This window comes from Phocoena sinus, chromosome 16 (genome assembly GCF_008692025.1).
Source record: "Phocoena sinus isolate mPhoSin1 chromosome 16, mPhoSin1.pri, whole genome shotgun sequence".
In the NCBI taxonomy this organism is placed as follows: domain Eukaryota; kingdom Metazoa; phylum Chordata; class Mammalia; order Artiodactyla; family Phocoenidae; genus Phocoena; species Phocoena sinus.
The window spans coordinates 5,324,460-5,336,928 of NC_045778.1; the positions used below are offsets into that span (position 1 = coordinate 5,324,460).

The window sequence follows — 12,469 nt, forward strand, 5'->3', positions numbered from 1 at the left end:
CCTACCAATGAACCTGAACTATCTCTCCATTTATCTAGTTCATCTCCGATTTCTTTCCTAAAAGTTTTGTAGTTTTCCTCATACAGATCTCATATCTATTATGTTCTATTCATACCTGAATACTTCATTTTTGTGTGCTAATGTAGGTGGTATTACATTTTCAGTTTCAAATTACAATGGCTTATTGCTGATGTATGGGAAGTTGACTGACTTTTGTACATTTACGTTGTATACTGCAACCTTGCTATTATTCATATCTGTTCCAGGTCAAGTTTGGGCCGATTCTTCGAGGTTTTCTACTTAGACGATCATGTCATCTGTGAACAAAGATAGTTTTATTTCTTTCTTCCCAGTAGATAAACTTTTAAATTTCCTTTTCTTATCTAATTGCATTAGCTAGGACTTGCAGTAGAATATTGAAAAGGAGTGGTGAGAGAGACATCCTTGCCTTGCTTCTGACCTAAGTAAGGAAGTTTCTAGTTTCTTTCCATTCAGTATGAATGTAGGTTTTTGTAGACGTCTTTTTATTAATATGAGGAAGTCCCCTCTATTCCTAGTTTGCTTAGACACAATATAATTTTAATATAAACAAGTACCCAAAATAGTGTGTACAGTTTGATCCTGATTTCGTGAAAAAGGTATTTTACATTGAAAAAAAGAGAAAAAAAAAAGAGTGAAAGGACTACTTTGTGGACTACTTAATTCAAAGTAGTCATTTTTGGCTGGAAAATGGGTATTTTCTTCTTTATATATTTCTGTATTTTCTAAATTCTCCCCAATGAACCTATATGTATTTTGTATAACAGAAAAATAACATTATGAAAAACGATGAAGTGTTCTAGAAAGAATGACTTGCAGACAGAAGAAAAAAATTAGAGGCCAAATAAAATGCAAATCTAAGAGAGAACTGATGTAGTGACCAGGTCAGCAACGAGAATGTAAGCTGAGGGCCAGGTGTGACCGAAGTACGCCCACAGCGCAATAAATCAAGTCACCTTGCGTCTCAGCTTTGACTATGAAATGCCGTTTATGTATTTGGCATTCTGAACATGGTTTTGGAACCAGGTTTCTGTCTTTCCAGGTGGTTTTGCTCATTATTTTAGAATGTGGAGACAGAGGAGGAGAGAGAGAGAGAGAGAGAAACTGAACTGAACTACTGAACCAGGAACAGAATGATCTGATAGGTCCTAAGAGAGGGGAGGAGGAGCGCGCCCACAGCCCCAGGGTCGCGGGGCGGAGTGCGGGTGCCGCGTGCCGCGTGCCGCACGCTGGCGGCGGGAAGGGGGCAGCAGCGCCCCCGCCTGGTTCCCGCGCTCGGGGGCCGGGCAAGTCCCGCCCGCCCAGGTGCCTCGAGAGCGCACACCGCGGCCGGCGTTCTACCGGATTCGGCGGCTCCCGCGCCTGCCGAGTGCCGGGGCCGCGGCGGCGGCGGCGGCGGCGGCGGCGGCGGCGGCGCAGGCGAGGGGCGTGGCGCCCACTGACCTGCGGCCGGTAGGCTGCAGCGAGCGCCGCGGACCGGCTGGAGCCGGGCTGAGCCGCCGCGCCGGCCTCCCCCCGCACACCGCGGGGGCGCTCGGGGACCGCCGCGCGGGCGCGCACGGGCGGCGCGGGGACCCTCGCCCGGCCTCGCGCCTACCTTCCCAGGGGCCGCGGCCGCGGGCAGCTAAGGCCCGCAGCCCCTCCGCCTCCAGTCTGGGAGCTTCCGGTCCCACTCTGCCATTGCCTATGGGGATCCGAGAGTTTCCCGGCGGCGCACCCGGGGGCAAAAGCATCGCCATGTGAGTAGCGCCCCGCGTGCGGGTGCGCGAGCGGGCGGCCGGGGGCTCTCGGCAGTCGGGACGCCGGGCGGTCTGGGGCTCGGGAGGGGGCGGCGCGCGCGGTGGAGCTGCTCGGGAAGTTTAGGGCATCCTCATCCTTTCCACTCGTCCCAACCTGCTCTGCCCCGAAGCTCCCGGCGCCGGGCTCCGGAGACGGGACCCGACGCTCAGGGTGCGGAGGGAGCTGGTGTGCGGTGGGAGCGGGGAAGCGCCGGCCCTGCGGCCGCATCTGCCCCTAACGGGACCAGGTTGCGCCCCTGCTCGCCCTCCGATCTCAGCGCCCTTCTCTCCCTCCCTGCCCACCTGCCCGCGGCCTCAGTGGTATGAGGAGGTCACCGGACGTCAGCCCTAGGAGACTGTCCGACATCAGCCCCCAGCTCCGGCAGCTCAAGTACTTGGTGGTGGACGAGGCGATTAAGGAGGATCTGAAATGGTCGCGCTCGGTGGAGGACCTCACCAGCGGGCCCGTGGGGCTCACGTCCATCGAGGAGCGGATCCTGCGCATCACCGGCTACTACGGCTACCAGCCCTGGGCGGCGAGCTACAAAAGTAAGACCCCCTCGCCTCATTTCCCCTGTCCGCCGGCGCATCTCCCCCTGCGGCTGGCACGGCGGCCTCGGGGAGCGCGCGCAGCCCCGCGACCAGCCGCCCCGCTCCCCGCCCCCTGCCCTGACCGCAGACACCGACCCGGGCTTGCACGTTTCAGGAAGAGGCCCGGAGACGGTTTTCCGGGACCTTTGGGAATATCTGATCCATTTTCTTAAATCCTCTCTCCTTCCCACAGACACCTCTCTGTCTTTATCTCCTTGCGCTTGAGATGTCACAATAAGGAGACAGATTGGGAACTCAGTGTATCCTGCACTGTGTGGCTTCTCTGTGGATACGAACGTGTCAGTCGCCCCGGGTCGGGGCTCAGCTGGCTTGGTTAGAGACGACAGACTTAGCACGCCTGGATTTTAACTCTTCCCTGGGTCCCCTAGGCCCCGATGATGGAGGACAGTTCTCGGGGCCTTCATTTTAGATGTCATTCACTCCCTTTGCCCCAGGTCTTTAGCTGTCCTCAGTGTGGAGGTTCTATATGGATCATTCTAGCTATTGGCATTTGGTCCCTGAGAGATAAACGGTCGGTGCCAGGTGGAACAGCTGAGACTTTTCTTTGCCAGTGGGCCCCAGCGGATGGCTCTGGCAATGCTGTGATCAGTTATACAGATATTACCTGTGTGACCAGGACTAATGTGGTGGACATTTCTTTCTCTCATTTTGGAAGGGAGAAGTTGGCTCTAACAAACTCCAGAACCTATAAGTGTAAGCCACAATTCGGTGGCCTCACCACTGTCGTTGGACAAGCAGAAAGAGAGCCGTTTTATCACCTCAGTCAGTCAAAGAATTGAGTATTGCTTCGTTCCATATGTAATCAAGACTAACGGCTTAATGATTTTGAGATATGGTTTTACTCTTCATGGCTTGAAATTGGAACATATTTTATGGGTCCTTAGGAACAAAATACCAGGCTTTTGTAAATTCGTCATATTGAGTTCTAAAAATACGTCTCCCTTGAGTTTTTTCATAAAACCCTGGATTCCAAGCTGAAGGTCAGGGGTATGCTAGCAGTTAGCTGGTTACTTTTATTTGCAGGAAGAAACATTAGATTTTAGTGTTTTGTTTCATGCCCTTACTTGTTTTTAAAGGACGGCGGTGATTGCCTTTAACTCTGTATCAACCTTTAAAAGGTTATCTGCCTCTCCTCTAATCTGCTAAAATTGTAGCTGATAAATTGGCTTTGGATCCCGGAAGGGAGACAAGGGACCATGTTTTCTTTTCAGCTGAGAAACGTCAGGTATAGGATAAAAGAATGAAAACCCATTGGAAACCATTTCTCTTATAGATAGGGGGTAGGACACTCAGTTTCTATTTACACTTTCTAAATTTCGTTTAGAAATGGTCTGTTTCTTATTTCTCTTCTTAGCTTTCTTAGTAAGAAATTAGAATTGTCTAAAGACAGTTGTACAAATTACAGCCTTCATAGAGTCGTCTGTTTAGCCCCTGGAATCATAAGGTTTATCATTGTAGTTCTAAATATTTGCAACTGGCCCCATGAGCTTTATAGAAATTTTCACCAAGGCTTGTGACTCTGCAGGGTTGGCGGGGAGCTTTCAGCAGTGATTGACTGTGTTTGGTACAAACACACTTTATAATTAAGGCAGGGGGAAGGCCTGGAAAATGAGTCCCTTGTACCACCAGTGGTATTCTTAAATACCCTCTCTCTGAGGCTTCATTGAAGGAATAAAGAGCAGTAGACAAGGGTACAGTGGTCATTATAATCAGAAGAAAATCATCTCACTCCCCCCTCTATTCCTGTGAAGATTCTTCTTTATTCCAAGGGATTTCCTTTTTACTAAGATGCTTTAGGTGACACCTGACATTTTGATGAATGAATTGGACTTTACATTTAAATTTAGAGAAGCTTATGTTTTATTAATGTAGCCAAAGATGTTTTAAGGTAGTACTTTGGCTGTTTGCTATTTCTACCCAAGTAGAAAAAAATAATAAAGAGGCTTATCTGTCTGTTGGTATCAGTGAGTTATTTTGTTTGTTGGTTAATAATCACAGTCAGCTAACTGGGAGAGATGATGATTATGAAATAAATATTCCTCTCAGGGTCTCCAGAGTAAGTTATGGGACGTTCCAAGCTTCATCCTTGACGTCGTTGTGTCACCTTTGAGTCATCTTTCAAAGTGGCTTCTCTGTGTCCCCACTGGGGGAGTTGACAGTGAGAGTGTCTGGATTAGTTGAGAGTGTAAGTTAGCTGCCTTTGTAGCAGCAGAAATTATTTGAATGACCAAGTACTCACCGTTATCCTCTTAATTTTTAGACTTTGTTTGGGGTGGTGAAGATAAATGAGATGATAGCAAACAGTGCAGAAATGATCTTTGTTTGGGTTTCTCAGCCCAATCAGTTGAACAGATTTTACTCTCGACAAGTGACTTCTTGTGAGGAGTTGTTTTAAAAAATCCTAAAGACCCCTGGGTCTGAGAGGGTCGGTTTGTATGTAACATTCAACTGAGAATTAAGCTGTTGGTACAAACAAGCAGGTGGGAGGGTTGAATTCCTCTTCTCAGCAGCCACAGTCCTCCGATTCCACATTGCCTGTTTTTGAACCAAACCCCTGGGCAGTTTTCCTGCAGATTCCTTGGCTTCCCAGCTGCAAGTGTACCCAGAGCCCAGGAGGTACATGATCCACAGTAGTTGCTCAATTAATATTGAGGTTTTTAAAAAATAGATTAAAAATTTTTTTTTATTGTGGTAAAAATCACATAACATAAAACATATTACTTTAACCATATTTAACTGTCGGTTCAGTGGCACTAAGTACATTCACATTGTTGTGGAACTCTCACCATCATTCATCTCCCAAATTTTTCACCTTCCTGAACTGAAACTCTGTATCCCATTAAACACTAACTCCCTATTTCCCCTCCCCACCCCCACCCCCGGCCCCTGGCATCTACCAGTGTACCTTCCGAGTCTATGAATTTGACCGTTGTAGGTATCTCGTATAAGTGGAATCAAACAGTATTTGTCTGCACCTAATGTATCTTGGAATTCATTTTTAAAGTTAACTTTAACATATGTCCTGCAAACAGATTGTACCTTCTCCCCCCCCTCCCCCCGCTGTGCTATAAGTTGACCCTCATCAGCCATCTACTTCATGCATAGTATTGTACATACGTCAATCCCAATCTCCCAATCCATCCTACCTGCCCCTACCCCCTTGGTGTCCATATGTTTCTTTTCCACGTCTGTGTCTCTATTTCTTCTTTGCAAATAGGTTCATCTGTACCATTTTTCTAAATTCCACATATATGCATTAATAGATGATATTTGTTTTTCTCTTTCTGACTTCTGCGCTCTGTATGAGAGTCTCTGGGTCTATCCACGTCTCTGCAAATAGCAAAGTTTTGTTCCTTTTTATGGCCGAGCGATATTCCATTGTATATATGTACACCACATATTCTTTATCCATTCCTCTGTTGACAGACATTTAGATTGCTTCCATGTCCTGGCTAGTTGCTCAGTTAATACTTGTTGAATGAGTGAGTGGATGCAGCCTGAAACATCGACCTCTGGAAGAGAGAACCTTTGAATGTACCTTCATAGTGATCTGTATTATTTAATTCTCTTTTTTGGCCGCTCTGCACGGCTTGCAGGATATTAGTTTCCCGACCAGGGATTGAACCCGGGCCCTCGGCAGTGAAAGCGTGGAGTCCTAACCACTGGACCACCAGGGAATTCCCTATTACTTAATTCTTTATGCAGACTTATGTTAGGTTGGAATTGCTTTGCCCTTTCCTTATTCTTCCATGGTGTCATCCTTGGCTTTCTGAACCTAGACTACACCAGAATCCTTTTTTTTTTTGAATTGTCTTTAGTTTATTTAAATATAATGAATTACGTTGACTGATTTTCTAATATTAAATAATCTTGCATGCCTACAGCAAAGCCTTATGATGTTTGTGTGTTTTTTTTTTTTTAAATTGAAGTATAGTTGACTTACAATGTTGTGTTAGTTTCTGGTGTATAGTAAAGTGATTCAGTTATACATATATCCTTTTTCATATTCTTTTCCATTATGGTTTATTACAGGATATTGAATAGAGTTCCCTGTGCTATACAATAGGATCTTGTTGTTTATCCATCTTATGTATAATAGTTTGCATCTGCTAATCCCAAACTCCCACTCCAATCCAACCTTCCCCCTCTCCCCTTCCTCCTTGGCAACCACAATAGATCAGAATTCTCGATGGCAAGCTTTGAGTTAGCCCAGGGTTTCTCACCTTCAGCACTACTGACACTTTGTACTGAATAATCCTTTATTATGGGGAGAGGGGATCCTGAGCATGGGAGGGTGTTTAGCAGCATCCCTGGCCTCTAGTTCACACCCCCCCCCCCAAGTTGTGACAACCAAAAGTGTTTCCAAACAATGCCAGATGCCCTGTAGGAGTGATGAGAAGCCCTCATTTAGCCTCACCCCAAATTTCTGCTGCAAGTGACCTGTCTTCCGTGGAGCAGTAGTGCTAACTGAGCAGGCCTGCCTTTGAATTCCGGGCCTTCTCTTCTCTTCCTTCTTCCTGAACCACTGATTGGGCTTCCAGGAGGGGCCAGGCTAGAATGAACAGCTTTCTGAAAGAGCCCCATTGCTTGTGCAGCGAACGTGATTCCACACCCACTCACCGTAAATTGATACCCTGGAGAAAGTGCTTCAGAACTCAGAACAGTTTGGAAAGCTTTCCTAGTGATTTCCTTTCCCCTCCCACCTGTGCCACAGCAGAAGAGAAATGACTGGCTGGAATCTCTTCTGCTTCCCCCTTCCTTTCTTATTCCTCTGGGATAGATCGCAGTTGGGGAGGAGATGGCTGTGGAGAGGAAGGGATGCTTGAAGTAGTGGGTCTTGGAGATCCCAGACACAGGTTCTTATGCAGGATGAAAGAACATCTATATATGCTCCTTTACTTTCATTTATTCATTTAGCAAAGTTTTTGAGAACATTTATGGTGCCCATGGCTGAGGTGTGCCCTTGTCGAGAAACAGAAATCCACAGACACATTGTTCACAGTTAGCAGGGATGCGTTACTTAGCAAAAGGTTTCCCTAAAGGATGTTTTCAAACAGTGAGCTCACAAACTTTTCTAGTAAAGAAATTTCCTAGGAATAGCTTTTGGAGCTATACACTTGACTATACTATACACTTGACTCCTGAGTGGGCTTATTAATACTTCATGGTGCTGGTATGTGCAAATACAAAAGATTTTTTTTTTTAAATGCTGATGGGTTTAGTTTGTAAGTCACTTTTAGAGTAGACGGTAGGCTAATCCCAAATGGCCACCCCATCTCCAGCCTATCCCTCCGGGCCTGCCATTGGCGACTTGAATCAAGGTTAAGAGCCTGCGGATTGCTGAGCAAAACCCAGTTTATTTCGGGGGAGGTTTCATAGTTCAAGCGGAGAAAACAGGAGGGCACTGAATAGCTCACCTAGTGACAAGGAAATCGCATGTTTCAGGATCCTTCAGGTTTCAAATGTTAGGAAGGGTTTGTGTGAGGTGAGGGGGGGAGTTTTATGGAGAAGGACAGTCTTTCTACTTCTGTGTGCCCTTTCAGACCAGACCATGAGTAGATGTTGCTTACGTGGTTTCCAGGGATAACTGGAACAGTGGCTCGTAGTATAATTGAATTCATGGTGAGCAACTTCTGTTTGATCCTCCCAAGATAGTAAAGGTCAGGTCAGCAATTCAAAAATGACCCACTTGGAAGAGCTGTATAATTTGGTTGTAAAAGTTTATTCTAGAATGGAATTCTTTTTCATAATCTTTTGCATTATGGTTTATTACAGGATATTGAATATAGTTCCCTGATACTGAATATAGTTTATTATAGGATATTGAATATAGTTTCTGTTACAGTTTATTATAGGATATTGAATATAGTAAGACCTTGTTGTTTACCCGTCCTATATATAATAGTTTGCATCTTCTAATCCCAAACTCCCAATCCATCCCTCTTCCACCCCCTCTCCTCCTTGGCAACCACAAGTCTGTTCTCTATGTCTGTGAATCTGTTTCTCTTTCATAGATAAGTTCATTTGTGTCATATTTTAGGTTCCACATGTAAGTGATATCATATGATATTTGTCCCTTTCTGTCTGACTTACTCCACTTAGTATGGTAATCTCTAGGTCCATCCATGTTGCTGCAAATGGCATTATAGATTGAAAAGATTTTAAAAGGAAAAAAGTTGGAGGGGGCGGGGGTAGGGTGGGGAGGGCATAGAGCGTAACATTTTCTAATGTCTCAGAGCATCAGTTTTATTCATGAATATGAATCCGTGCTAACAATTTAGTAAATAGCTTTCTGAGATTTGAGAAGATTACAATGCAGAACTCTTCTTTTTGAAGGGAGCACATTTCTCCCCAGTACACTCAGATCATTGACCGGGAGTTATAAGCCCTTTGCAAATGGTCCAGATTCTCACCTCCAGGAAAAGCCTAGTCTTCCTGGCTTTGGAAGAGGCTTGGGCAAAGAGATTTCTCACTGTTCTTCACAAGTCTGTCCTGAGTGTCTACAAAGTGCCTAGTCTGAAATAAAACACTCCAGTGTTGAGTGTTTCTCCTTTCCTTAAGCAGCTGGAAAAAATCAGGTGAGTTGCATTTAAAAAAATGAATCCACATGTGTATGAGCCATTGAACTCTGTTAAGTGTTTCACTGAGCGTTGATAAGGATGCTGACTGAATCGTAGCCTCCCATGAAGGAGGGGACCACTGCAGTTTTTTCTGTGTTGTCGGGAGAATCAGGGGGAATAGAATCCACACGGGGAGCTCTCTTCACATCCCAGCAATGTCTCTGCTGGCAAGTTACTCACTTTTGTGAGCCTCTGTTTTCTCATCTACAAAATGGGGGCGAATATAACTGCTTTTCAGGATGGTCATGAGGATGAAATGAAATAATGAATATCTGGCATCTAGCCCTTTGCCTGGCATCCATAAATGCGCCTTTATTTTCATTTATTCACTTCGCAAACTTTTTGAGCATGTACCAGAATATAGAGATAAGTGATGGGAGACAAGACTTCTTTTTTTTTCTTTATTAAGTAGGAAATGTGGAGTAATCTGTTATTCATAACTTTCAGTATTTATAAGACATTCTAAAAAAGAAAAGAATAGAAAGACAAGAAGATTCTTAAAAATTTCTTAGCCTACTTTTTAATAGGATTGAATCTTCTGAATCTGCAGGAAAACACAGAAGAAATTAATAATAAACTTCAGGCTGACCTATTTTCTAATTCTATGCAAAAATGAGAAAAGTCTAAAATCCCATTTGATACTGTGCATGAATTACTATAAGACAGTGTACAAATTATTTGTATTGGGAAGCGGGTTCTTGCCTTCAAATCTTACAGACTGGAGGGAGAGGAAAGTGAAATAATATGGCTCTGGAGTGGTGAGTTTCAGGTCAGAAGCTGGAGGAGTAATAAACCACAGGAAGTGGGTGGAGGGGAGGTTTGTATTTCAGGCAAAGGCACAGTATATGCACAGCAAGGTACACGAGCTGTTGCTGGAAGGTCATCCAGCTTGACTGGAACATAGCGTCACAGAAATGTACAAGATGAAGTTGGACTGTGAATGGAAACTGACATTACGCTCTGGTCATTTGAGGTGTGTCCTCAGGAGGGCTATTAATGCAGAAATGCCACCTTACTCATCCAAGGCCCAGTCTGAGCGTCACTTCTCCCAGGGAGCCTCCCTGACTGCGTTGGATCCGGTGAGGTGTCCTTGCCTGGGCTCCCATGGTGCTGTCACTTCCCATACATATTGTCATGGCTAGTTTAATCGTGTGGCTGAAACCTACAGGTGGAAAGCTCTGCGAGGGTAGGGCTCTTTCCCATGTCGCCAGCCCCTCACTGTGGTTCTTGGAACGTAGAACTGTGATGATTCTATCCCCAGATCACAGAGTGTCCCTGGCACCTAAATCGATAAACATTTGTTAAATGTACTAACGAAAGGCCATTTACACGCACACAGAAACAGTTCCTAAACATCTCCATTTCAGTGGGGGTCTTCCAGAATTATCCTGCACAGAACACTTCTGATTGCCTTTCTCAGTCAAGAAATGGGACGCCCACTGCTTGGTCACCTAAAAACACCGACAAGCCATCTCACTGCTAGAGCTTACATTCGTCAGTCTCACGTCAGAGTGTTTTGCCTCATTCTGATAACCTCACTTTAAAAGCAATTTGGGGGCTTCCCTGGTGGCGCAGTGGTTGAGAGTCCGCCTGCCGATGGAGGGGACACCGGTTCGTGCCCTGGTCCGGGAAGATCCTACATGCCACGGAGTGGCTGGGCCCGTGGGCCGTGGCCGCTGAGCCTGCGCGTCCAGAGCCTGTGCTCCGCAACGGGAGAGGCCCGCGTACCGCAAAGAAAAAAAAAGCAATTTGGAAGAAATGAACAGGGAAGAAGAGAAAATGGATCAGTGGGATTTAAAAATGTGTTCTGTAGGCAAGGTTTAAATATTGGGGGGGAGAGAGGTGAATCAGGCAAACAGCATGTCTTTATGAGAACAATTGGAGTGGATACCTTCCCAGCTCACCATAACCCCCTTAACTGCCGTGCACCGTGTCTTCAGGGTGTGCCCTTAGCATCACCTTCCTCCTGGACACCATAGATTAGATTGGGGTGGACCCTTGACCCACAGTCACTTGATCAATATCTCCCTCCTGGAATTTGAGATTAAAACCAGGAGATTGTGGTTTAGTTGGTGTGGTCTTTTAAGTGGAGGAGAAGCTATGAGGGAGCTAGCCTGGCTTTCATGTGGAGGGAGAGGCAGAGAAAGCTGGTCCACGTAGAGGGAAGAATAAAGCAGATGTGTAAGCAACCCAGAGAGAGCCTTGACGTTTTCCTGCACTCCACGCTGGGTACCATTTCCCTCCAACGTCAAGATCTTGCTGTAGCGCCTCCTGCGAGCTCCAGGAGACACCACTGTTGCAGCGCAACAGCCCCTTCCTGTGAAGTGAGCGGAACCTAAGTTTTGTCCCGTGCAACTGCGGACTCCTAGCTGAAGAAGATTTCTGAGCCACTTCTGCTCAGGCCCACGTAGGACAGAACAAGGATGTACATAAACAAAGAATTTTTCATTGGAAATGAGAAATCACTTCCTGACTGCTGAGATAAAGAAGGTCCTGGAGCCTCCATCACTGGAGAGCTGCAAAAAGAGGTGGACACCCAGCAACCCCAGGTGCATTGAGTATTTCCTTACCCTGTGTCAGGGGATTGAAGTAGATTTTTTTTTTTTTAATACATGATGTCTTTTGGATCAATTCTTTGGTGAATGTGTATTGATCAGTAGAGTAATAGATCAGTTTTGTTCTCTTATCTTATTGCAAAGCCTGGAAAGGGACTGGGACAATTAGGAATCTGGTCAGTTCTTTTGGTTAATGATGGTGACAAGCCCTTGAACAATTGCCTGGGACATGGGCACATTTTTCTCTTATGCAGCTGGAGGTAGCCTTAATTTATGACAGCCTTCGAGATGGTAGGAAATAAATTGCTTCTCTCAGGTGATTTGCAGCCCCGAAGGCTCAAGGCTGTTACAGAGCCCTGTGACAGACAGATATTCAGTGTAACTTCTCAGAACCGTTTTCCAGTTGTGATACGTGTTTTCTGTGACGTTCACGTTTGCTGCTTGCCAGCCTGCTGCACAACATCCATAGTACTTGACTAGGTAAGAATTTCTTAGGAGAGTTATTTTTATCCTTTTTCATCATCGAGTTTGTACCCATGTAGTGTTGTAAAAACTTGCATATATCCTCAGAGTTTTATTCAGAAGGGCCAGAAGAAAGATGCTACTTAATGAATACCATCTTTCCTTCCTTCATTTTCTTTTTAGAAATTGTTTGCTCATTTGCAGTGAATGTATATGAAGATGTCCTGTCCTTAAAAAAATATATATAATTACGATCGTAGGTATGAAACAGTTCGGTTTTGTTTGTGCAGTGTTCGTCTCATGCCATGCACGTGTGAGAGTTTAAGAAACACTCTTTATCGACAAGTGCGTTATGCTGGCATTCGATACCGAGGAAGGACTTGAACTTCCCACCTCTATACCA

General features: G+C 45.4%; 1 protein-coding gene across 1 annotated transcript in view; it reads left to right on the forward strand.

The window, feature by feature from the left end:
- The first annotated feature begins 1,725 nt into the window (after positions 1-1,725).
- SLC35F3 (solute carrier family 35 member F3) overlaps positions 1,726-12,469 on the forward strand; it is a 303,882-nt gene continuing 293,138 nt past the window's right edge. Inside the window, exons 1-2 of the mRNA XM_032608598.1 lie at positions 1,726-1,778; positions 2,137-2,366. Coding sequence (XP_032464489.1) covers positions 1,726-1,778; positions 2,137-2,366 — 283 coding nt within the window. The remainder of the gene's footprint in view (positions 1,779-2,136; positions 2,367-12,469) is intronic.